The 27245-nt window shown below is 43.3% G+C and overlaps 1 protein-coding gene across 1 annotated transcript in view; it reads left to right on the top strand.

Annotated features, from left to right (window-relative positions):
* Window positions 1-27245, top strand: part of LOC124554833 (putative tyrosine-protein kinase Wsck) — a 161964-nt gene that overhangs the window by 54576 nt on the left and 80143 nt on the right. The window contains exon 5 of the mRNA XM_047128496.1: window positions 3649-3850. Within this exon, the coding sequence (XP_046984452.1) occupies window positions 3649-3850 (202 nt within the window). The remainder of the gene's footprint in view (window positions 1-3648; window positions 3851-27245) is intronic.

The following is a 27245-nucleotide window of genomic DNA, read 5'->3' on the forward strand; positions in this document are numbered from 1 at the left end:
TGGCGTGCATCCGTGCGTCGCTGCGGTCCGGTCCCAGGTCGACGGGCACGTGCACCTTCCGCCGACCACTGGCGACAACATTGATGTACTGTGGAGACCTCACGCCCCACGTGTTGAGCAATTCGGCGGTACGTCCACCCGGCCTCCCGCATGCCCACTATACGCCCTCGCTCAAAGTCCGTCAACTGCACATACGGTTCACGTCCACGCTGTCGCGGCATGCTACCAGTGTTAAAGACTGCGATGGAGCTCCGTATGCCACGGCAAACTGGCTGACACTGACGGCGGCGGTGCACAAATGCTGCGCAGCTAGCGCCATTCGACGGCCAACACCGCGGTTCCTGGTGTGTCCGCTGTGCCGTGCGTGTGATCATTGCTTGTACAGCCCTCTCGCAGTGTCCGGAGCAAGTATGGTGGGTCTGACACACCGGTGTCAATGTGTTCTTTTTTCCATTTCCAGGAGTGTATAAGACTGAAATCTTCCGAAACAGGGAGCTTTCAGCCCTGTTATGCGATTTTGACCTGACAGTGAATTTCTTTGTTTCTAAGTAGGGGGCAAGTGCACCAACAAATTAATTAGAAATTTTTGTGGATATAAGAGGGTGATTTCGTTGTAGTGCAGAAAAGTTGCTTCTGTACCATTCAGCCATTCAACTGCACAAAGTGTTTTGCCAGACCATTTGTTTCTCCTTTTCTGTCAGGTACAGTGTGCTACCAGCAACTGAAATAGAACATTAGTTAAGCAGGCAAGCAGGTCCACACATTATCAGAAAGTCTGGAGAGTCTGTACTACCATGCCAACCAGTTGTTTTACAGGATACATCTTGTTACTGTTAGGTTGTTTATTCCTGCGCCAATGAAACATTGCACTTGACATTTCGCATTATGTCAGGTTAAGTTGGCAACACTGTAACAGCGATGTTGCAACAGCAGCCGCTACACACGTAGCAGATGATACTGTTTTCTGTTTCATCTTGTAAATGTAAGCTGCTGAGCAGTAACAGTATATATAAGAATTCATTTTCGGCTTGCTACCACAGCAAATAAACAACCGCATAATAATTTATATATAATCATAGCAAAGCATGTATTTTTGATAATGGAGCAAAGAAATGCAGAAAATAAGCATTTGATGATGACTGATATCTTGAAAACAATATGGTACATAGTTTACAGATAAGTAACATCCGAAATTGTAACTTCTTGCATTGGGCCTTATAATGATGATGATGGTGCAATAAATAACCAATATTCATAGCTTTTCAGCTTCATGATCGTCACCACAATCACAAATCACAAGCCACAACAAATGCACCTTTTCTAACAGTACTTTGCATTCATGTAGCGCTAAATCCATACTTTTCAGCACAATTTTAATAACATTTTTCCACCCCTGAAAAGTTCACTTTCTTTTAATGGGAATAGTAACTTTGCTGTTGTGGGATACTGTTTCCTGCTGTAGTAAGCATAAATATGCCTGTGAATTGGATCAGTCTTGAAAGGATCCAAGTTGATGACAGGGTGAGGCTGCTTGTTCTTCTTTCACTAAAAATAAATTACCTGATCCACACAGGTCTGAATTGTTAGAGCTCACATCTACATCTTTCAACTTTCAACTTTTGCAATACTACTGTCCTTGCACTAATTCCAAGAACTTTTGATGTTCATCCCGCAACTTTATTGGCAGGAACTGATGACTGTCCATTAGTACTTGGGTGTTCTTTCTCCTGCTCGTAAGACTCAAGAGTTCTCGGTAGTAACTTCAGTGCCTTGCACCTAGTGGCACGTCTTGATGCAAAGGATTCGCTAAGCAAACGGAAGTTTTTTTTCGAGTATCAGAATTTTCTAAACCGCAGCGTAACAAAGCACAACACAATGCAAGCACACGGCAGAAGTGATACGCAGTGCACGTTATATTCGCACCAAACAAAGCCGACAACACATTAGCTTAGGCGTCACGACCATCACCAAATAACATGCTGGGTTTGGTTTACGCCCCATGCCTAGTATCTCTCGCTTCTCATTCTTCATTTGTCAACCTGTTTCACTGCCAACTTGAAATGCATATGTCAAGTGCAAAATTTCTGCGGCCTGGGGATACGTGGATTGTCACTGAAAAATGTGAAAACTGATTCGTGATCATCTTGAACTTTCAGCAAGCTATTCATAACTATCACATCTTACTTTATCTTTCCCTATAGATTTTTTTATTCAACATAATGAACTTCTTGGTGAATTATTCTCATTTTTATCAAGAGAGTTAGTGTAGCAGTGTTGTACACCAGAGAAATGACATTCAAATCCTCCTCTAACTACCCTTATTAAGTTTCCTAAGCCATTTGATGTGAATGCTGCTGTGATTCCTTCAATAGGCAGTTCACAATTCCCTCTTACTCTCACCTAAACAAAGATACATATAGTACTGTTTCTCTAATGACCTCAATATCAATGAGGCATCCAAAGAAATGTGTCACCTTACAAACTAGTTTATAACTGCATGTAATTTTAGTCTGTTAGTGCTGAAGATTTTTTAAATCATGGATGTTGTCTGTCATATCACAGCTATGTGGTATTTCTTTACAAATGATTTCCACCTGTAATCTTCTCTTCTGGATGATTCGCAATCCCATGTATTAAGGCGTGTGTCCACTAGCAGGTAAACTTCAGCTAGTTATTTGACATAGACACACTACCAGCAAGTCAACATCCTCAAGTTTCGTCAACTTACAGAAGTAACATCTGAAAATTAATGGAAACAGTTACTCGCATCTAGTTGCAAGTACATGCAGAACTTGTCAGTTGCTGGAAATTTTTCTCAAACTTACAGAAGTTTTGTGTGTTTAGTACTGGTATGAAAACGTGTGTCAAAAAGGAGAATGGCATGAAGGCAGATTAACTAAAACAAACGTACCATAGGTACCCATAAACATATATAATTGGCCACTGCCAGCCAAGGAAGCAAAATGAATTTACTGATTATTTGGTTTTACCAAAAGGGAAAATAGAATGGTAGTAGAGACATCTTTATATTTTAGCTGATTTTTGTAAAAACTTAATTACATTTATAATAGATGCTGTTTGCAAAAATCAAAGAGTAATTAAAAGGTGATCTCTTGGTGATATGGTTTGCAGCATTTTTGTATTTTAGTGTACAATAGACAAGAGATTTTCGAAAATTGCATACGACATTCTAAGAAAGTTTTTAATCTGAGACAAGTTCTCTGATTTTAGTTCATTCAGTAGTGTTTCTTGATAACTTAAATATGTACGCATCTGTATCGGTTTCTTCATGCAAACATATCTTTCTTAATTTTTTGTTGTTGTGATTTTTGTTCAGTATAATACTGCAACAATGGTGCCAACTGCTCTGGGTTTTAAGCATGACACTGTAAACTTCCACTTGCCAGTGTCACGACGCAACTCTAGAGGAAACTTGTGGCAAGTTTCTGAAGTTAACTTGCCCTTTCTAGTGGACATATGCCTTTAGAAATTGTCTCAATTTTTTTTCACATTGATTGCCTACGCTGAACATTGACATCGGAGCACGATTCTGTTCATTTTTCCAAAATATTTTAGGAAGAAGTTGAAATTTAATGAACCCTGCTGTATTATGTCATAATTTTCTTTAAATTACATCTTTATTTTTAGGAATTTAGAAGTGAATTCACTGTGGGAGACAACAAAACATATGGTGGATATTATAACCCACCTATCCCAGAGCTGCTGGATACTCATGTAAGCCTTGGTGTGCTGAGCACAGTAAATGATACAACTCGAGCATCTTATGCACGTGTAACACATGAGCAACACAATGGAATTCTGATCCTTAATGTAGAAGGTTCAGTTGCTGGTAAGATTCCTCTTTATTACTGTTGTCATTTAACTGCCAAGTCATGTGTTATTGTTATCCTGTGCTGTAATATTAATGTTGTTGTACGCTTGGTTCCTTGCATTTCCATTTGAATCTAATTTTAATGCTTCATAGCAAATATTACTTTTAATTATTCACAATTTTCCTGCTACTTACATGTTCCATAGGTCACTTGCACAGCATATGGTAATGATATGGAATCAGTCAGCATAAAGGTTAACATTATTCATTTTTGTATATTGATGCCTGCTTCTTATAATTCACAGATTAGTATGTACATTAGGGTGGCAAAGGTGTGACTACAAAGGGCTGGGAGGAGAGACTTTGATTATATCTAAATGAAGATTAAATGAACCAATCAAGTTAGATCCCAATGTCTAGTCCAGCTGTTCATCTTGTGCAGCAATTAGAACCCATAAGGTAACTGTTTTGATTGATCACTTTGTGGGAAACTGCTCACTAGTGTGCACTGTGGACAGTGTAGTGTAGTGTGGGGGCTGATGTCTCAAACCCACAAGACTAGACTGATTGCTAAAAGACAATATTGACTGGAGACCTTTAGGGTTGTGCTTGCATATAATTAGCACTCAAACTGATTGTGCTGAGATTGCTGTGAGCTTATAGGTTGATTCACACTAGACCTCAAGGGAACAGAAGGGACTATGACCATAAACGGAGATGTGTTCACTCTACACAGAAAGTCAACACTTAGTTACTTTTTTAGCCCAGGAAAGTGAGGCTGTGAGATACCACTCGTGATACAAAAAGTTTGAAGAACATACACTGTTGGACAGAAAAAGTGAAGCGCCCGGAAGACACAGTGGGATGTCAACGTAACTTTGTACTTGTTTACACCATCGGTGGATTTTTAAGTGATTGGAGTTGCAATTCGCAGTGACAGGTGGAATAATCACCAGAAGGCATTAGTATTGTTTGTGTTTAGTGATGTTACCAGGGCTGGTATGGTGTATAAGGAGAGTGAGTCAGATATTGAGTGATCAGTGTGAAGGGTGTGAAGATGTATCGTACTTGTGTGAGATGGCGCTCAGCACCTGATGAAGTTCAAAATTGACTTGTACAATCCCGGTATTTGTGGGCCTTGTATGTGACAGTGACCCGATGTTGGACTGCATGGGAATGTAAGGGCAGGCATACTCAAGGTTCCAGTTGACCATGCCTGTCCACCATGAGTGAGGATTGCCATATTTTGCACCAAGCACAGAGAGTAACCCTTTCACACCTGAATCTGCCATCTGAGAACAAGTAATGGGCTCTCTGAAACATCATTTGTCATCCCAGACCATTATTGAGAGAGCAGCAGCATCAGGACTAGGGGAAGATAGTTGCATTTTAGGCTGCCATTAACAACACAACACAAAAGACTTTTTTTTGGAGTGGTACCTTGACCAGGAAGCAAGGACTGCTGATTGATGTATGGCATGAAATTATGTTCAGCGATAAATCACAGTTCTGCACCATCCTGATGACCAGAGTATGGTGGCGATTTGGGGGAGGTTGTATTCTTTCACTGTTTTGGAGAGTTGCAGGGTGTTATTCCTGTTGTCATGGTGTGGAAAGCCATCAAGTATGACTTCTGGTCACAGCTGGTAGTTATTGAGGGAACTCAAATGATAGTGTTGTGGTGCCGTTATTCAACAGGACAGTGCTGCCCTGCACCTGGCATGTGCGTCTACGAACTTTCTTGCATGGTGCTGAGGTACTCCTGTGGCCAGCAAGATCCCCAGATCTGTCACTGATAGAACATGTGGGGGACCAGTTTGGACATCAACTTCGTCCCATTGCTAGTATCAGAGATATGAAGGACCATTTACAACAGTTGTGTACCAGTTTGCCTCGAAGGGTACATGGTGTTACAGCACTCTTCCCAATCAAACCAGTGCTTGTTTCCAGGTGAGATGGGGGTGCAGCCCAATACTGTTAATTGGGCTAGTACTGCCAAGTTCTTTGTAAACTTGACTCAGTTTTGTAATCATTAATATTTCGTTCTGTATCGCATACTCTCTCAACCCATGAAGATTCATTTCTCCTCCTCCTCCCCTTCTCAGTGCTTCACTTTTTTTAATTAAATTAATGAACTAGCAATAGTAGCAAAGTTTGTTAATAGCCAAATTGTTAATAAAGCAAAGTAAAATTCATAATGGATGTTCTTCACAAATGTTGTGTGGTAAATTTCTCATGTAGTCGAGAACTGAAATAATTGTGAAAGTTCCAACCAAACATTTTAAAACATCAACATTTGCTTGATGGGGGAAATAGGAGTGTATATACACGCAAGCAAATAAAACAATATTTAGAAGCCTATATACATAGCACTTTTTTACTTTATCCTCTCTGTCTTGCTTTTTTCTGAATGCCAAATTATATGATAGCGGAACAAACACTGGTAGCAGTTACTTCTGTAAAATATCTGGGAGTATGCGTGCGGAACGATTTGAAGTGGAATGATAATATAAAATTAATTGTTGGTAAGGCGGGTACCAGGTTGAGATTCATTGGGAGAGTGCTTAGAAAATGTAGTCCATCAACAAAGGAGGTGGCTTACAAAACACTCGTTCGACCTATACTTGAGTATTGCTCATCAGTGTGGGATCCGTACCAGATCGGTCTGACGGAGGAGATAGAGAAGATCCAAAGAAGAGCGGCGCGTTTCGTCACAGGGTTATTTGGTAACCGTGATAGCGTTACGGAGATGTTTAATAAACTCAAGTGGCAGACTCTGCAAGAGAGGCGCTCTGCATCGCGGTGTAGCTTGCTCGCCAGGTTTCGGGAGGGTGCGTTTCTGGATGAGGTATCGAATATATTGCTTCCCCCTACTTATACCTCCCGAGGAGATCACAAATGTAAAATTAGAGAGATTAGAGCGCGCACGGAGGCTTTCAGACAGTCGTTCTTCCCGCGAACCATACGCGACTGGAACAGGAAAGGGAGGTAATGACAGTGGCACGTAAAGTGCCCTCCGCCACACGCCGTTGGGTGGTTTGCGGAGTATCAATGTAGATCTCAAAAAACTATTTTTTTCCTTATATAGAGCTGGATTTTCATTATTAAGAAAGGTATTATTAATGAAAGTTGTCTCACCTATTTATGCTGTTATTTGTACACAGTGTGGGTTTTGTCATCTTCTAGGTACTGTGAAACCTAAACCATATTTTGCTTTTTTGTATTTCACCTATTTTGTGTAAGAACACTCATGGGGAAAATGTCATTCTCATACAACCTTCACAATGTGTCTTGAAAATGAAGCAAGTAATAAAGATTAAGAAGACACCAAATTCTGTACCATAACAAGAGTGAATGCAGTGAGAGTATGTTAACTTTCTCTTTGAGAATCCTTCATGATAAACCTCCATTCTGCCCCATTCTGTTGTTTCATTCATGGTCTGTGTGAATATCAAATTTGAAATGCATTGTGGAATGTTTTAACATCCACTGTGAATTGACCCAGAAGCCTTCCTATCACGGGACATGCAAACACACCTGGATAAGGAGCTAGTGATGTCACAGTGTGCAATTCTGTGTTCCACTACACTGCGGAGTGTAAAATAAAGGATCTGGCATGTCAGATTTTTGCTTTGAGAAGGGAAATGTGGCCAGTGGGATGTGACATTGTTTTATGTCCCAAGCAGAACATAGGAGCCACCGTATTTTGTGGAGTTAAACATCATATTTGGTGGGTTTTCTTTTACATGGAGTATGTAGCATGAATATAACCTGGTTCAAAGCATCAGCAAATTGAGTATTTTTCAAAAGCCCATTGTCGTAACTATGACTTGTTATAATAAAATACAGGTAATTACACCTTGGTAGGTAAAGGCTTCATGTAGTTGATGTTTGTAGTGCTATAACTTCTGTGCTATGGAAGTATACCATTTCAGTGCTACAGCACAGTGATGATCTATCAAAAGCACATTGTTTTGGTAAATTTGCATATTAAGTGTCAAATAATAACCTTAAAAATTGGGTAGTTATTGTAAATGGTATTTATTGTAAATAATGTATTTGCTGAAATCTTGTCACAAAGGCCAGTGACTGGAATGTTTACCCAGCAGGCAGAAATTTTAAAATGACTACCAGTCTATCAGAAAGTAAATGCAAGTTACACACTGGAAGTTTCTGCTATTGTGAAACTTTCTATAAAATATATATATTTATTTCTGGGTTTGTGAGTGGGCTTGTGTTTGTATCTTGCTAATAAATATCTTTTTGAATAATGGTGAGTAGCTTTGGAAAAAAACTCATCTTCCATTCAAATGAAATTATGAAATTAATCTCGGTTGAATCTTAAAATCGAAGTACATTATTTCAGAGTTTTGGTACTCAATGCAACATAAAGAATATGGATATTATGGATGCACAATCTGACATTAGGTGTCATACCTCGACTATATTCAATTGAAAACCAAAAATGGGATGAAAATTCAATCGAGTTGGTGAATAATTTCTAATAGTATGCATTTCAGATCATTGTACAGCATTATGTAGTGTTCCTCTACCAGCAATTCATTGTTCAAGCTTTTAACAAGTCCAAAATCTTCTTAATGATTTTCTCCACTCTCCTTTGACAATCACTAATGGATTTTATGCAGCTATTTTGTGCACATCTATTTTCATGAAGAAACTGTGTGGCTTGTGAAACCAAATAAAGCAGACAACTGCTACTAGAGTGAACTGAGAACACAAATCACGTTAACCAGCTCATCTCATGCTATGACGGCACTCTCTCTCATGAGGTCAGGTGTCCCGTCTTCACCCACATCAATGTTAGCTGCCTTTTCCTGTGTGAGGCTTAAGTATTTGTAGGTTTAGCACTGTTCACATGTCTCTCCAAACTCTTCAAGCTATAGCAGGCTAGCATATCATTTGCAGGGTTGTCAGTAAACCCAACTGCCTTTTGCAAGTTCACAGGATAGGGTATTCTAGCCCATGTGAAAGAACATTGGAAGTAATGGACTGAAGTTGATCGAGCAGTGACTTCAGGCCATGGGACACACCCTGCTACTTCTGTGCCTACACCGTCCTACACAAAGTTGGGCTAAATATAGAGTAACATGGAACTTAGAAACTCACGTACTTCCACCACTTTTTATGTAAGGACAATAAGACGCAAAAGTAGAGTATGTGAAGATAGGTTAACAGAGTTGCAAGAAGTGCTGGCTAAAATAAAATGATTTGATAGGGGTATTATAATTGTTGTGGAAAATGGAAGAGTAGGAAAATTGAAATGGGGGCATGTATTTTATTACAGAACTATAGAAGGTACCAAATTCAGATGTAGGATTGATTTTAAACAAAAAGTTTAAGCCAGTATTATGGGAATTGAAGGAATCCCACACAGAATAGCAGCACTAGTTCTAAAAAGTAAACGAAAGATATTCAAAGGGAGTCGCTCAGCTCTGCACCAGCATGTTCACATTCTGACAAGGAGGCAGAAGATCTCTGAGCAGGGTTACAGCAACAGACAAACGACAGCAAATCAGTGCACACTTCACTGCAGAGTGAAAATTTATTCTCCTTCAATGGGAAACTTTGTGTATGAGTGTAGAATTTACCTTGGTCAACATCTTTGTCCATGACACATTCTTTGAAAGAAAGGAAAAGAGGAGAAAATAGAAAGTGGACTTCACAATTACCAAATTGAGCTCAGAATGGAATTGGATGTATTTTATCAAACAGTAATTGACTTGTAAGATGCAGAGTAAGAATAAAAACTGTGCTGCAAGGAAACAGATTCATCAGGAGGGAAGTCTGAATTGCATATTATCAATGTATTTAACATTAGATTTGTGTACCAGATTTGAGAAGCTACAACTTCAACACCTTAAAAAATTAATGTTATACAGACATAGACAGAAAGGTAGTTATATAACAAAGATACTGAACATGTACAGCAAAATATATCACGAGCATGAAGAAAGTAAAAGAAAATAATACCTCATGTGAAGCAAGGCACCTATTAAAGAGAAAGCAAAAATTTCAAGTAAAAGATAACAGAAAAATAATTGGATGTCTTAATGAAAGAAAACTGTCCAAAAATGTCTTTTAGAGGATCTTAGAAGATATGAGGGGCATTCAGTAAGTAACGGAACACATTTTTTCCTGAAAGCAGATTGGTTTTGAATGAGGATTCCAATACACGATATTATTCCCTACTCTTTTGGCTACAAATTCCTATCTTTCAACATGAGCTTTGTTCAATGCAACAGCCTTATACCATCTCACTGGGAGGGCCTGTATGCTGGCATGGTACCACTCTGCTGGTCAACATCGGAGCCTGTGTCTTGCTGCATCAATAACCTCCCCATCGTCCATGTGCTGCTTCCCACATCCTTCATTGGGCCACACAGATGGAAGTCAGACGGTGCGATATCCAGGCTGTAGGGTGGATGAGGAAGAACAATCCAGTAAAGTTTTGTGAGCCTCTCTTGGGTGCGCAGACTTGTTTGAGACCTCGTATTGTCATGGAGAAGAAGTTCATTTGCATTTTTGTGGTACAAACACGCTGCAGTTGTTTCTTCAAGAGGGAAGACATCAAACAGTTGACTTTTGTCTCTGCCATAGTGAATACTTAGGTTATGCGAATATTTTATCCTTTGACGCCTGTTATAATATTATGTTGACAAGAGCCTTTACCAGTGGGTGAATACATTTGTGCATTTATTTTGATGTACACTGAATGCAATCTGGCTTCTGTCTTAAGCCATGGCATGTTTCTGGTTTTTATATCAATTTCATATATGGCAAGAGCCGCTTGGTTCGGCTAATGTAATTTACCACCATGTGATGTAACAAGTGAGTTTGCTTACCTCGCAAATATTTTTCCACTATTAGTAATATTTGTTATGTTTGCAAAAAATAATTTTTTAACTGATTACATACATTGTAGGCCCCACTACTTCTGAAGAAGATATTTTTAGAAATATTGATACCTAGGTAAGGGCTAAATAAACGTGTGGTTTGCCACTGGTTGGCTCATTTTTTCAACCTCTTCAGATTTATACAATTGTCAGTTCTCAGCCATGTTTAAGACTTCAGATTTTGTTCAAAATGTAAACTGTTGAACTGCGTATTTCCAAAATTAAAAATTTCCATTTATTTCTTAGATCTTGAAACTTGATATTAATTCATTCATAAATAAAAACGTGATAATAAAATTAAGTAATAGATTAAAATGCAAATCTCAGACAATAGGACAGTGAGAGCCCTTTAAATGAAATAAGCTAAAAATCATGTAATTTTCATGTGGGGAAACTCTTAACATTTCCAGAGAACTTCAGCACCTTTCAAGAAACTTGACATTTTTGCTGTTGTCCCAATGGTGGAAAAACAGTGTCTTATGAAGCATCTCTGCTTAGCTGTCACAAAATAAGGCCTAAGAGAAAAAGAAAAGAAAACATGTCTGCTAATGCTGTTCCGAATTGCACATAGCTGCCTTCGCCTTCAATAATGGCCAGGAGTCCATGATGGATAAAATCAAAAGCCCGAAATCTGTTGGGCATTGAGCCCACAACTCCTACCGCATAGCTTTGGACATTCAAGCAACTCGTTGGAAGTGGCATGAATTGCCTCAGGAACCATGCAGCGAGTAGATAGTGAGCGTCCTTTTCCTTTATTGTTCTGACCTTTTCTGCCAAAATATTCTCAGTCAGGTTGCCATTCCAATACAATAACATTTCTGTCATTGTGAAGGCACCTCTTTATGACAAGTCACATATGATAGGACGAGCTGTCATATTGGAGCACAACCTGATCATTGTGAAATCTCTTTCTGATATCAGACTACGTCACATTCTCCAAACTTGTAATGTAGTTGTGCACTTCTAGTTTCTCTTTCACTTCCTACAGAAGCCCACACCCTTCAGTTGATATCCATCGCCATACTCTTCCTGGTTCCCTGACACTTGTTTGGCAACTTTAAGTACATTTTGGATCACATCTAGCACCTTTTGGAAGGTAAACAAGTAATTTTCCTGTTGATGCAATACAGAAAACTCTTTCGTCAGTGTAAATCTCTCTGAAAAACTACAGAATTCTGCTGACATTTACAGCAGCAAGTGCAAGGTGGGCCTCCCTATGAGGGACAGATAATGTCGCTTTCACAATAGCATTTTTTGCTCTCTATCCATCTTCCTTTGGATGGTGAATGACAGACCTACTGCTAACAGCAAGGCTCAAAGCTTTGTGAATTTTTTGTGCATTGAGGCAGTAAGTAGTCTGCACTGAACAGGCACTGCAGGTGGACAAGACAGTGTGGTAGCTCGTAGGTCCAATCATTGCCATGAGAGCTCTACGAAAATAGTGATATTCAGCTACCTAAAACTATTCTCTGAATTTTAATTATAGCTGTACACAGTGGCCCATAAACAAAATTTCTGCTACACCAGACAAGGCTTTCCGCCCTAGATACTTAGTGTCACCCGTGCGAAGCCAGGGTGCGTAGACAGTATAATGTAAAATAAAATGTTTAAGCTATTATGTGCTTTCTGTATTTGAAACTATGCTTTGTCAAAGCCTTGCATAGCTTAGGTGATACTGTTCTTGGCACTACTGTACATGCAGTGTTTGGCAGAAGAAACACGTCTGTGAAGCAATGCAATTTCCAGCAACTGAATTATTGCATTTGAAAGTGATCTGACATTAACAACCAGAGCCAGAATAATCAGAACAGATTTCAATATGATAAGAAGGACCATTGACCATTTCCTAATTAATTTCATTTTAACCTCTTCAAATTAGGTCTCATTGAGAAGTATGGACTACAGAGATAAACAGCCAATGGCAACCATTTTCACTACGGGGATATGATACGACTAGGACACATTTATGTTCGGATTATGGTGTGCGCTCTGTGAAACAGTTTCCAGAGAAAAACTATTTGAAAATATACAGATGATTCATCTACACTGCTCTGTAGCATGCGCCTTGTTCGAGAAGTATTTCATGCACCTTACAAGAACAAGGGACCGAACAAACCGAGCCTAAGATTCAGTTCTGGTACCTAGAAATTTATCATAGTTTTTAATTATTTACAATATCACTTTTATCAGTTACCATAGTGTTCATCTGACATGTCCACCGTCACAAAAAACCTACGTTCCAGTCTGAGTGCCAAGTGGGAAGGTTCTTGTTTATCTCACTTGCTGCATTGTCGGTTGTCTGAAGTTGTCCTCCTTAAGTGTGGTTCTGGTCATCAAGTGAGTTCTAGTGCCTCCACTTCACCTTACTGTTTGTTTTTGTTTGTCTACTTGCAGCGGTGTCGGCTGCTCCACTATGGCTATCATGGTTTCCTCGTTAATTGCACGAAAAGGTACTGTGAGCTGTACTGTTGAAAAAACAATGTGCAAACATGTGCAGCCCAGGTTTCTAGAAATCCATGACTGGCTTGTAGATACAATTCATGTGAACTCTCATCAAGTACACACCACTTATTTTGACTCAGACGAGTACATGTTTTACGTGAAATTTATGGATCCCTTTCACATTGAAAAATTACTGTTACGACACGGTTCTCAAGTCATGTTCAAGCAGTGTGATAATTCCATTAGTATGGTGTCACTTACAGACGCTGAAATTGACTATACCAATGTTTGAGTGTTCAACTTTCCAAAGGACATATTGACTACTACTTACGGTAAAGTGGAAAATGTTCATCATTAACGTTAGTCTATTCAACACAGATTACAGTGTTATAGTGGAATTCATTCCATGGAAATGCATATCAAATGCAGTATTCCATCACATTTGCAAGTATGTGGTTACTTTGTTTGTATCACCTGCACTGGTCAAGAGGGAACCTGCTTTCTGTGTAATTTAAGTGACATGTTTGGTCTAATTGCCTGTGGAGAATGTTGGTATTAAAGCTGTCATTATGCAGCATCAAGAGAATTAAAGGTTGCTGATCTTCTTTCTTGCCCTCCTGAGGTCAGACCTACTTTTACTTCAGATCCTAATGACCAAAAAACAGTTCTGATAATCGTGTAAATCAATTTCTGCCTTTACCTCTGCAACAGCATCAGAATGCTTTTGCCCCCAGGTTAGTAAGTGCAACACTGGAAAACAAGCGCTGTCGCTCTCGTGATGGCAAGGGGAAGGATTTGGCTGTGCCTTCCTCTGCATCGATTTTGTCCACTGGTCCTCTTGATGATACAATACCTCCCGTCCATGGTATAGTGAGTGGCAAAGAAGTTATCTCCAGTATCCCTCCTGCTCGTGAAGTGGCTCCTTCTTTAGCTACCGTCACATGGAGAGGGAATGGTGTCCCCCCTTCGTCTTTATGTCTTCCATTACAGTCTAAGACATTACAAAGTCCTCCTGCCCCTCGTCTTCAGTCACCAACCGTTTCCTGAATTTGTTGTCTACAGGAACTCCAGAGGAGAACAAAATTAGTGACAAAGTATCAACTGTTGCATTGGTGGTTCCACAGAATGCTTCCACCTTATTGACTGGACCTGCATTACATACTGTGCCTATGACCCATCCCGCACCTCCATCTGCAGAGGCCGCCACGACACGTAGCTGACAGAAACAGCTTATGCAACCTGATATGTGGTGGCACGTAAGAAATCTAAGGAAAAAGATTCCGACGGCAGGGGTTCAATGTCTGATTAATCTGTAGACTCAGCTGGCAACATAATTCTGTTCGGTTTGTTCCGTACATTCCTGTATAACTGTGGTCAATGACCCAAATGTACATGTTCTTTTTCTTAAACGTTAATTGCGTAAGATCAGAATTGCGATTGGCTTAGCTAATCGATTCATTTATGATTCACGTGCAGACGTAGTATTCTGACAGGAGGTTTTAGTTAGGCATTTCTCGTTTTCGTATGATCTTTAATATAGCACCAGAATATTCAATGAGGACTGCCTTTCATGAAGGCATTCCTATTGCTGAGGTGTAAATGTTGGATTCTGGCAGTTGCATTGGTTGTCAGCTTTTTAATCTTACCTTGGTTCTTTGATATGCCCTGCATGGCACTGGTCGCACAGTGGATCATTTGTGTTTTTGTAAGGGTGAAATTGTTTACCTTTTCCTTAAGAGTCCTCTGAGTATTCTGTTGGGTGGTAATTTTAATTGTGTGTTGCAACCTGGAGATCAGTCTCCAAATTTTAATGTCTGTGATGACTTGCATGAATTGTTCCATGCCTTATGCCTGAGAGACATCTGGATATGTAAATACCGGATGTTAGTTACATTTACCCACTTTACTGATACTTCTAGTAGCAGATTAGATAGGTTTTACTTATCAGACTGCCGAAGTGATAGTGTTCTCAATGTTGAAGTCATCCCTGCTTCCCCCCCCTGCGGTTTCGGGGGTTAGAATAGGCCCACGGTATTCCTGCCTGTCGTAAGAGGCGATTAAAAGGAGTCTCACATGTTTCGGCCTTATGTGATGGTCCCCTCTCGGGTTTGACCTCCATCTTTCTAAATTATTCCGAAGAGCGAGCCAATTGGGGAAGGGTGCCTTACATGGTGCACTGTATCCGTCGTGCATTAAGACCTTTAGCCGGCTTTTTCGTCGTTGCAATGGTGTCCCGCTCGTTTTCCATCTCTTGGGCGAGGATCCGTCCCTGGGTGCGATTCCCACGCTGCACTCTGCAGTGTTGCTTTTAACTGCGACGACGACCTTGGACATTTTTGCACCTAAGATCCAGCACGGTAGCCAGTCCATTGTGGTGGGGCCGCCATGTACCCTGTTGGTTGTAGCCCCCTGACAACACAGGGATCGCTCTACTGATGCCTGTGCCGTTAACTCCCCACGTATGCCAAGGAGTAGATGCCCATCTCCCTGGGGCATCAGGACTCCCGGCAATGGCCATCCTGCCAGGTGGCTATTGCTGCGGCTGGGTGGCGGCCGTGGGGAGGGCCCTTGGTCGGAGTAGGTGGCATCAGGGCGGATGACCTGCAGTGAAGCGCGGTACATCATCTCTCGCTGGCGGCCAGCCACCAGCAGTCTCTAAGCGTTCGAGGGCTCATTTTAAAGCTAACGTTTATGACCCCAAATCATTCCCCTCCCTGGCCACACCATGGGAGGAACGAAAGGCAATGAATGGCAGTGACGTGTATTCGCCCAGGTATCTTGTCTGTACCAGAGCTGATGGTGACTCGTTTCTATCCGTGAAGCCTCAGTTCTTTGTAGAGCATTTAGAGGACAAGTTTGGGGAGGTGGAGGGCTTGTCCAAAATGCGCTCTGGGTCAGTTTTGATAAAAACGGCATCCTCTGCCCAGTCACGCAGGTTACTTGCTTGTGACAGGTTGGGGGATGTTAACGTTACCATCACCCCACATAAGAGTTTAAATATGGTCCAGGGTATTATTTTCCATCGGAACCTACTTTTGCAGTCTGATGACGAGCTGCGCGCCAATTTAGAGCGCCGTGGTGTACATTTCGTCCGGCGCGTTCATCGGGGTCTGAGGGACAATCAGGTAGCAACCGGTGCCTTCATCTTCGCCTTCGAAGGTGATACATTACCAGAGAAGGTCAAGGTGATGGTCTACCGATGTGACGTCAAACCCTATATCCCTCCCCCGATGCGGTGCTTTAAGTGCTGGAAGTTCGGTCACATGTTCTCTCGCTGTACTTCTAGCCTCACATGTCGAGATTGTGGACGCCCATCTCATCCCGATACTCCATCTGCCCCGCATCCCATCTGTGTCAACTGCGGGGAGCACCATTCACCTTGCTCGCCAGACTGCAGAATCTTCCAGAAAGAACGCAAGATCATGGAATATAAGACCCTGGACCGACTGACCTACACTGAGGCTAAGCGGAAATTTGAACGGCTACATCCCGTGCGCATGATGTCATCTTATGCCTCACTGTCACTCCTGCTCCAGCTCCTTCAGCTGCAAGTCATACCGTCAGCTCTCAGAGTCAGAGGACCTCACCTGCCCCCTTGACGATGGGGGCCCCTTCTCTCGCTGTTGCTCCCACACCATCTACCTCGGGAGCAGCACCCCACTTCTAAGCCAGAGAAGCGTAAGTCTTCTTCGGCTTCTCTCGCTCGGAAGGGATCCCTTGGGTCACTCCTTTCCCAAGTTCCTACCAGCGGCACAGCAGACACCAACCAGTGGCTGCAGACGCCACAGGTTGCTGGTCGACGGGCTTCGCGATCCTCTTCGGTCCCGGAGACTGACTCCAATAAGCCCTCTCAACAACGGCAACCAACGGAACAGCAAGAGAAAACGACTTTGAAGACCCATAAGACCAAGACCCCTGTGGTGGCACCTACTCCACCGCTACCTAAAAGCTCTGCGTCTGACAATGAGGTGGAGATCCTTGCGTCCGCTGAGGACCTTGATCTCGCCGGTCCCTCAGACTCAATGGATAGCACTTGCACGGGTGCTCCATCGGAGGCAGCAGGTGACCCAGCGGCGTAATCTGCCTTCCCAGTCCCGTCACGCCTTTCTCCGCCATGGACAATACCATCCTCCAGTGGAACTGCAGCGGTTTCTTCCACCATCTAGCTGAGCTCCGCCAACTTATCAGCCTTCACCCTTTCTTCTGCATTGCTCTTCAGGAAACTTGGTTTCCAGCAATGCGAACCCCTGCCCTCCGTGGCTATCGGGGTTATTATAAGAACCGGGCAGCATATGAAAGGGTGTCTGGTGGCATCTGCCTCTATGTCCTTCCCCCTCTGCACAGCGAGTCTGTCCCTCTCCACACACCTTTAGAGGCTGTCACTGTTCGGGTGTGGACGCCACAGGCTGTTACCGTCTGCAGTCTTTACCTTCCACCGGATGGTGATGTCTCGCAGCATGTCCTGGCTGCGCTGATAGCCCAATTGCCGCCACCTTTCTTGCTATTGGGCGACTTCAACGCCCATAACCCTCTGTGGGGTGGGTCAGTGGAAACAGGTCGAGGCGCCACCGTTGAGCATTTATTGTCGCAGCTCGATCTCTCGGTTTTAAATGATGGTGCCTTCACACACTTCAGTGTGGCGCATGGCACATACTCCGCCATTGACCTTTCAATCTGTAGCCCTAGCCTCTTACCGTCTGTCCAATGGAGTGTGCATGACGACCTGTGTGGTAGTGACCACTTTCCAATCTTTCTGTCACTACCACAGCGTCACTCTTCTGGGTGCCCTAGCAGATGGGCTATGAATAAGGCTGACTGGGACTTGTTCTCCTTCACTGCTGCTATTGAGCCTCTCTCTAATGACGACATTGATGCGGTGGTTCAATCGGTCACCACCGGCATCGTCACTGCCGCCGAATCTGCCATTCCCCATTCCTCTGGGTCCCCTCGGCGGCGGACTGTGCCTTGGTGGTCGCCTGAGATCGCTGCAGCGATTAAAGATCGCCGGCGGGCGCTACAGCGTCACAAGCGACATCCCTGCATTGAACACCTCATCACCTTCAAACGGCTGCGAGCGCGGGCCCACCGCCTTATCCGCCAAAGCAAGCAGGAGTGCTGGGAGCAGTATGTGTCCACCATTGGCCTCCATGTCTCTCCATCGCAGGTCTGGGCCAAGATCCGACGCCTCTATGGCTATCGGACCCCTGTTGGCGTCCCTGCGCTCTCACTGAATGGAGCAGTTTGTACCGACTCCGGCATCATTGCAAACCGCTTAGCAGAGCATTTTGCTATGAGTTCCGCTTCTGCGAATTACCCCCAGGCCTTCTGCTCCATTAAAGAGCGGATGGAACGTCGGAGCCTTTCTTTTCGCACCCACACTTCTGAATCTTACAATGCTCCATTCAGTGAGTGGGAATTTCACAGTGCCCTTGCCGCTTGCCCTGATACCGCTCCTGGGCCAGATAGCATCCACTGTCAGATGCTGAAACACCTTTCAGTGGACTGCAAGCGACGCCTCCTCGACCTGTACAACCGTCTCTGGGTCGAGGGTGAGTTTCCGTCGCAATGGCGGGAGAGCATTGTCATCCCCGTTTTGAAACCGGGCAAGAGCCCTTTGGAGGTGGACAGCTACCGCTCCATTAGCCTCACCAACATTCTTTGCAAGCTTCTCGAACGAATGGTGAGCTGGCGCTTGAATTGGGTACTGAAGTCTCGGGGCCTTCTGGCTCCGTCTCAGGGTGGGTTCCGTAAAGGCCGCTCTGCCGCCGACAATCTGGTGAGCCTGGAGTCGGCCATCTGTACTGCCTTTGCCCGCCGTCAGCACCTGGTCGCTGTCTTTTTCGACATGCGGAAGGCGTACGATACGACATGGCGTCATCACATCCTTTCCACGCTTCATGGATGGGGTCTTCGGGGCCCTCTGCCGATCTTTATCAGAAATTTTCTGTCGTATCGTACCTTCCGCGTGCAAGTCGCGGCCTCATCTAGTTCCTCCCACGTTCAGGAGACCGGTGTGCCACAGGGTTCTGTTTTAAGTGTCTGCCTGTTTTTAGTAGCCATTAACGGGCTCGCTGCGGCTGTGGGAAATTCTGTCACCGCTTCCCTGTATGCTGACGACTTCTGCCTTTACTACAGCTCTACTGGCATTGCAGCTGTTGAACGTCAGCTACAGGGCGCTATCCGCAAGGCGCAGTCTTGGGCTGTAGCTCATGGGTTCCAGTTTTCGGCAGCCAAGACCTGCGTTATGCATTTCTGCCGGCGACGTACTGTCCACCCGGAGCCGCGGCTTTATCTTGCCGGCGAACTTCTTTCAGTGGTGGAATCACACAGGTTTTTAGGGGTGGTTTTCGATGCCCGGTTGACTTGGCTACCTCATATCCGGCAGCTTAAACAGGCGTGTTGGCGGCATCTAAACACTCTGAGATGCTTGAGCCACACCCGCTGGGGCGCCGACCGATCTACCCTGTTGCGTCTCTACCAGGTGTTAATCCAGTCCCGTCTGGATTTTGGGAGCCTGGCTTATGGCTCAGCATCCCCATCTGCGTTGCGGGTGCTGGACCCCATTCTCCACAGCGGGATACGCCTTGCCACTGGTGCTTTCCGCACCAGCCCTGTGGATAGCATACTAGTGGAGGCAGGTGTCCCTCCACTGCGGTTACGACGCCAACAATTACTGGCTGCTTATGCTGCCCATGTTTTTAGCTTGCCCGGGCATCCAAATTACCGTGTCCTGTTCCCGCAGTCAGTCGTCCATCTGCCAGTCCGTCGGCCCCGGTCGGGTTGTCCGATCGCCGTACACGTCAAGGAGCTTCTCTCCAGGCTTGGGTTTTTCCCTGTTCCACCTCCTTTCCGGGCACCTCTGCGTACACCCCCGTGGTGTGTTCCTCGCCCTTGCCTTCGGTTCGACTTGGCACAGGGCTCGAAGGACTCAGTCCCTCCTGAAGCCTTCCGCCGCCGCTTTTATTCCATCCTGGCCATGTATCAGGGCTCTGGAATTGTCTACACTGACGGTTCGATGATTGCTGGTCGTGTCGGGTATGCGCTAACTCTAGGGGACCATTCTGAACAACGTTCCTTGCCGGATGGCTGCAGTGTTTACACTGCTGAGCTGGTCGCCATCTTTCGTGCCCTAGAGTATATCCGCTCCTGCTCAGGTGAGTCCTTCGTTATCTGTAGTGATTCCCTGAGCGGTTTACGAGCTCTCGACCAGTGTTTTCCTCGTTCTCGTCTGGTGATGGCTATCCATGAGTCCCTGCATACTCTTGCGCGTTGCGGCTGCTCTGTGGTCTTTGTGTGGACTCCCGGTCACGTCGGCATCCTGGGCAATGAACGTGTTGACCGCCTGGCCAAACAAGCCACCAGTGAACCCACCCTGGACGTTGGCCTCCCGGAGACTGATTTGCGGGCAGTCTTCCGCCGCGCAGTTCTCTCGCTTTGGGACACTGAATGGCGCAATCTGCCCACGCCAAACAAACTCCGTTCTCTCAAGGCGACGACGCGTGTGTGGCAGTCATCCATGCAAGCCGCTCGCAGAGATTCAGTTGTTCTTTGCCGGCTCCGCATTGGCCACACCCGACTGTCTCACAGTTATTTATTGCGTCATGAGGACCCGCCTCTCTGTCGTTGTGGGGCGGTTTTGACGGTGGTGCACATTTTATTAACTTGTCCGCTTTTAACTGTGCTCAGGCAGACATTTGCGCTGCCTGATACGCTCCCTGCCCTTTTACTAGATGACTCTGCCATGGTGGACTTAGTTTTGCGTTTTATTCGGGCAAGGGTTTTTTATGGTTTAATATGAGTGTTTATGTTTTTCAGTATTGATTCTGGCTTTTAGCCTCTGATTTTAAACTGAGCTTTTAATGTGTTCTTGGTGGTTGGCTTTTCCTCTTTTTTTCTCTATGGTCGGCCAACCACCATCACCCTCTGTGTGTTTTAATTTGTTTTGTCTGATCTCTGTCGGAGTCTTTCTCGTCCTGTGTCGTCTGACGTCTTTCCTGCTGTTCGTTTTTTATTCTCTTTGGGCGGTTTTAATATTTTTGGAAAAAGGGACCGACGACCTTCGCAGTCTGGTCCCTTTAATCCCACAAACCAACCAACCAACCATCCCTGTTTCCTTTACAGATCACTGTGCTGTGACTACAACTCTCAATCTTGTACGGCTACCTCTCAAATTGTTTCACACTTTGTGGATGATAAATGTCGCTCACCTAGCTGACCCCTCTCTTGATGATGTGTGTGAGCTGTGTGGGAGCATACTTTTGGTTCACTGGGAAGTACTCTTCCATCCTTGACTGGTGGCAAAACTGAGGCTCAGGCAAGCTTTGATACCTTTTTGTGCTGGCAAAGCGCCGGACTTTCGGGGAACTAATGAATTTTACTATTCCATCCTGCATGAACTTTATGATGTTGTGGATCACATCTCTCTCCGAATGCGTATTTTAGGCATGTAAAGACAAAATTCTTAACCTAGCAAAGGATACAATTGGAAAGTTTGAAACTGCTATCCAAGCCACACTCATTGGTGACAGAAGAACTGACTTCCTTATATCATTTGTTTCGGCGTCAGACCCATCATTCATTCTCTCGTGAAAAATGGTGGACACATTGTAATGGCACAAGCTTATATAGTGTGTGTCTTAAACCAATACTGTCAACATCAGTGACATCAATGTGTCCAATGATACCTTTTACTATCCACTAGTCAGCACCTTGGACATGACAGTTACACCTGAACATAATGAGTTTATAAAATTATTGTGGGATAAGCTTCTCAAAAGTCCCTGGGTCTGGATGTACTTCCCAAGGAATTTTACATGCATTTTCGGTGTCTGTTGGGTGCTACCTGTATGTCCCTTTTGAATGAAGTGTTACAGGGCAGAGTAGTGCTGAGCTTGTTCAAAGTGGGGAAAACTGTTTTAATCCCGAAACACCCTCGACTGGCTGCCCACAATGGCTTTCGCCCCATTACTTTGTTAAACTTTGATTATAAGACTTTGGCATGGGCGATTAATAGTAGGATGCCGGCTCTAATGAAGATGGTTGTTGCAAAACATCAAACTGCATACCTGGTTGTACCCCTCTTACTCCTATAGTCAAGTGTCATGACATGGTTTCTGTTGCTGCTGTAATATATGTACCTTGTGCCCTTGCTGTTTTAGATTTTGATAAGGCATTTGAACGTGTTAATCATGATTTTTTGCTTCGAATTCTGGAGACTGTTGGTACACGGCGAGTGCTCTCAAATCTGCTCACGGTTATTTCCAGTGGTTGCTAAAGGCCAGTTGATATGCCCCCCAATAAATATCCATTGGGGGAATGCCTCAAGGAAGCCCAATGTCAATGACTTGTTTGTGTTGTTTCTGTATCCCCTACTTTGGATGCTGGCATCCCAGCTGAATGGTTGGACTCATTCCGGAGAGACTATAGCTGTTTGTGCATATGCAGATGACGTGATGGTTCTACACTGCAATCCTGCGGAGATGCCTCAACTGAAGGCTGTAATCAATGATTATTGTCAGAGTTCTAGTGCATTACTTAATGAAGGTTAATGCAGCCTTCTTACTTTGTGAGGTTTTGAAGACACGGTTGTTCCATTGGCTACTGCAGTGGATCAGCATACATCTCTCAGTATCATCATTGATCGTTGTCCACTCAAAGTGGCAACACTCAACTGAAAGTCTGGTATGGACAGAATTCAGGGAGCAATACTAGAACATGAAAGGTGTTCTCTTACCCTGCTCCACAAACTCTGAATACTGGATACATATGTCTTTTGCAAAGCTTATTACATAGCCCAAGTTCATCCACTTCCCTCAACAATGGTGAAGAAACTACAACAGTTGTCTGGTCGAGAATGAAATTTTCACTCTGCAACGGAGTGTGTGCTGATATGAAACTTCCTGGCAGATTAAAACTGTGTGCCGGACCGAGAGTCGAGCTCGGGACCTTTGCCTTTCACAGGCAAGTGCTCTACCAACTGAGCTACCCAAGCACGACTCACGCCCCGTCCTCAAAGCTTTACTTCTGCCAATATCTCATCTCCTACCTTCCAGACTTTACAGAAGCTCTTGTGCGAACCTTGTAGAACTAGCATTTCTGAAAGAAAGGATATTGCGGAGACATGGGCACTTGCCCGCGAAAGGCAAAGGTCCCGAGTTCGAGTCTCGGTCCGACACACAGTTTTAATCTGCCAGGAAGTTTCATATCAGCACACACTCCACTGCAGAGTGAAAATTTCATTCTGGAAACAACCCCCAGGCTGTGGCTAAGCCATGTCTCTGCAATATCCTTTCTTTCAGGAGTGCTAGTACTGCAAGGTTCGCAGGGGAGCTTCTGTAAAGTTTGGAAGGTAGGAGACGAGATACTGGCAGAAGTAAAGCTGTGAGGACGGGGCGTGAGTCGTGCTTGGGTAGCTCAGTTGGTAGAGCACTTGCCCGCGAAAGGCAAAGGTCCAGAGTTCGAGTCTCGGTCCGGCACACAGTTTTAATCTGCCAGGAAGTTTCAGTTGTCTGATCGTTCCTTATGGAAATGACATATCTTTCACGTATGGTGTGTGGTGGTGTCAGAGCCTCCATTCCTGTGGGGGTTGGGCCTGGCTGATATACGAAGGAAGACGCAAATGTTATACATGCGACATATTGTTTTGACGATAACTCAGGAAACTTACACATTCACATCCTGTTTATTTCTCTATGTCTGTTCTGCTGGTCTTGACCCCCCTATTGATGTTGGTTGCATAAATTACAAGTTAAAACGCCTGCATGGCTTCTATCTTGTGGTGAGTTGTTTAGTGGCTGACATTTCATGAAGACCTGTCCTCACCATGAAATTCCCAAAGACTCATTGGGAAGGAGTCCCTTGCCCAAATCCCATTGTAAGAGAATCACCACAAACAACCTGGACAACAGTTTCGTCCAATATCAGTCTTCCGAATTTACCAATGCATGTAGCATGCTAATGGTATAAGGTAGTGAACGAACGAACGAACGAACGAGCAAGCGGCTTCCCATATTGGGCATAGCATCATGGATTTATGCAGTCGTCGTACTTCTAGAGATACAATACAATACTGTTTTACTTGTGGAGATCATATGGAAAACTGGTCTTGGATTAGGACACAATTGGCCCTGCTTATTCGATCTTCTGAGATTGTACATGCTACGGACATCATATTCTGCCCAGGCTCTTCCTTCTTTCAACAGTCAAAAACTGTGTTGCTGGGACACTTAATTCATTATGTTGTACAAGGTGAGGGGGAAGATCACATTGACTTCAGGAAGTACTTGACCACGGCTTTTTGGACATGCCTGCTACTGCCTAAATATTGAGACCTCTTCGCCAACATGTTCAGTCTTGTTTTTCATCTGCAGGGGTTGGTTAATTTCATTTTCCTGATGATAGGGTTTTTACTTCTTATGTATGTTCCCATCTGTTTTGCTCCGGCTTGTTCTCTCCTAGTTTTCCTGCTCGTTTTGCTTTGCTTTGACTCAGTATAACTCCAGTTTTGTTGTATAATGTGTATAGATGCAGTAATACATATGAGTGTATATAATCCTTGCAATCCAATTGGAATTTTTCCCTTACAGAAGGCTTCTTCTGTGATTTAGACTGTAGTGTGATTTCGTTTTCGTATTTACCATCCCAGAGACAAAGACCAACTGTTAAAAGATACATGTTCAAGAGACCAGGAAAATTGGGCTGCAGAGGGCACTAAATACATGCGCGTAAGAACTGTGCCTTGCTTGTGTGCATTTTACATTAAAGCAAGAATGAAATTTCCTCCACAAGTCTACTAAAAATGCAATAAATTTTCAGGTATATATGACTTATAAAATTTCTAATACATTTGCTGACAGAGTAATACTGTGCACAAATTCAGTGTGCAGAAGCTAGAGTTCTATTTACAACGGACCACTGTTACAAATGCATGGGGAAAGAAAAGCAAATATGAGCTAAAACAGTGTCACTAAAAAGAAAAGCTTCCGCTTAACTCTATGGAAGCTTAAGCGGAAAGGAACATTGGAAAGCAGTGGGAGCTATATACATGCACATCTTTCTGATATTAAGTAACATAATTTTACATTGAAGCAATATGACAATCTCTTATAGAAGGCCAGTAACAAATGCAATAATTTTAGAGGTACTTATTAAATTTTCTGTGAAATATTTATGTACCAGAGTGATACTGCACGTAAATTTAGTACACAGAAGATAACAATTCTATTACAAAAATTACTTCTGCTACAAAAGGGTGGAGGAAAGGATAAAATGGGTAAAGTTACATCACAATGTAAAAAATGAGAACATTCTTTTTAACTGTACCAATAAAATTTTTTGTAATACCAACTGTAGGAACATACGTTGAAAAGGCCACAAAAAAACAAAATCTAGTGATATGAAATGTCAGTTGCTGAACAGTAGAAGAAGAAATATTTTGAGGAAAGTGGCACATTCACCTATGTTAGCGGAGATTGGTAACCGTATTTTATATGACCGTGAGCAGCAGTTTAAATCCATCAAGGAAGTGCTTACTTGCGAGTTGCAACTGATCGTTCAAAATGTTACCGTCTCTCTTAGTGAGATGTTTATAAATTTCAAGTTCTTCTAATAAATCCAATTTCCAGCCTTTTATTTCCTTACACAAAAGTACAGTTTCTTCTAATTCCCTCAGAGAATGGTCTGAAATAGGTAAATGTTCATCAAATGAAAAATTATGCACATTTCCCCCTTTCTTACACAACAGATGCTCCTTATATCTGGCTTTAATAGCTCTACTGGCCTGCCCTATATAATAGCTAGGGCAATCTTTACAGACAATTTTATAGACGCCTGAATTTATGAAAAGATCTTGTTCAGTTTTTAATGTATGTACTAAACTTTTTGTCAAACTGCTGTTCATAGAGAAGGTAACTTTACAACTGTATTTTGTAGTCAGAAGATGGCCAGTCCTGTAGGACACATTACATAAAGATGGTATTGAAATAAACTTGCAATTTCCCTCTTCATTAATCTTGTTTGTTGTCACCTAATGTTGAAAATTTTTTATTTGCCCTTCTGTTGCTAAGTATCTGGTCGACTATGTCTTGTTAATAACCATTATTGATAGCAATAGTCTTAATCGAATTAATTTCTTTCTTAAAATTGTATGGAGAAAGTGGCGTTGTTAAAGCACAACTTACTGCTGAATTGTATATATGAATATTATATATGTCAAGAGCTGCTCGGCTTCAGCTAATGTAATTTACCACCATGTGATGCAACAAGGCCCACTCCTTTTGAAGAAAATATTTTTAGAAAGATCGAAACCTAGGTCAAGGGCTAAATAAACCTTTGGTTTGCAACTGGTTGGCTGATTTTTTCCAACCTCTTCAGATTTATACAGTTGCTGATTTGCAGTCATATTTAAAATTTTGAAACAGAAAAACACCTTCAGAGTCCTAAAAGACTGTCGCCTTGACTTTACCAACTGAAGGTGCGGCTTTGAACTGTTTCTTTGGAGGAGAGGTGGTATGGCGTCGGTCCATGGATTGCTGTTTTGTTTACAATCTGAAGTGGTGAACACATGTTTCATTGGCTGTGACAAGGTTCGAAAAAAATTGTAACACTCAGCTTCATAACACGCAGTCAACTCCACACAGATGATCCTTCGTTGCTCTTTATGGTCCCGTGTTAGACAGCGAGAAACCCAGCGATCACACATTTTTGAGTAAACCAGTTGGTGGACGAGTGTGTCAGCACTACAGAGAGAGACGTCCAGTTGTGCAGCGAAGTGTTTGATTCTGATCCGTTGATCACCTCAAATGAGAGTGTCCACACGTTCCAACATTGCGTGAGTCACAGCTATGTACGGCTGGCCGGTTTGCCGGAGATCGGACAGGTTTGCATGACATTGCTACGTTGATGACAGATGCATCGCCCAACAACTCACCATGCTTTTGTTCACTGTCAGGTATCTGTAAAAATTTTCCAAGTGCATATGAATATTTGCAATGCTCTGGTTTTCCACTAAAAGAAACTTGGTGACAGCTCTCTGCTTGGAACACGTGTCCATTACAGAC

Source organism: Schistocerca americana, chromosome X, assembly GCF_021461395.2.
Source record: "Schistocerca americana isolate TAMUIC-IGC-003095 chromosome X, iqSchAmer2.1, whole genome shotgun sequence".
Taxonomy (NCBI): domain Eukaryota; kingdom Metazoa; phylum Arthropoda; class Insecta; order Orthoptera; family Acrididae; genus Schistocerca; species Schistocerca americana.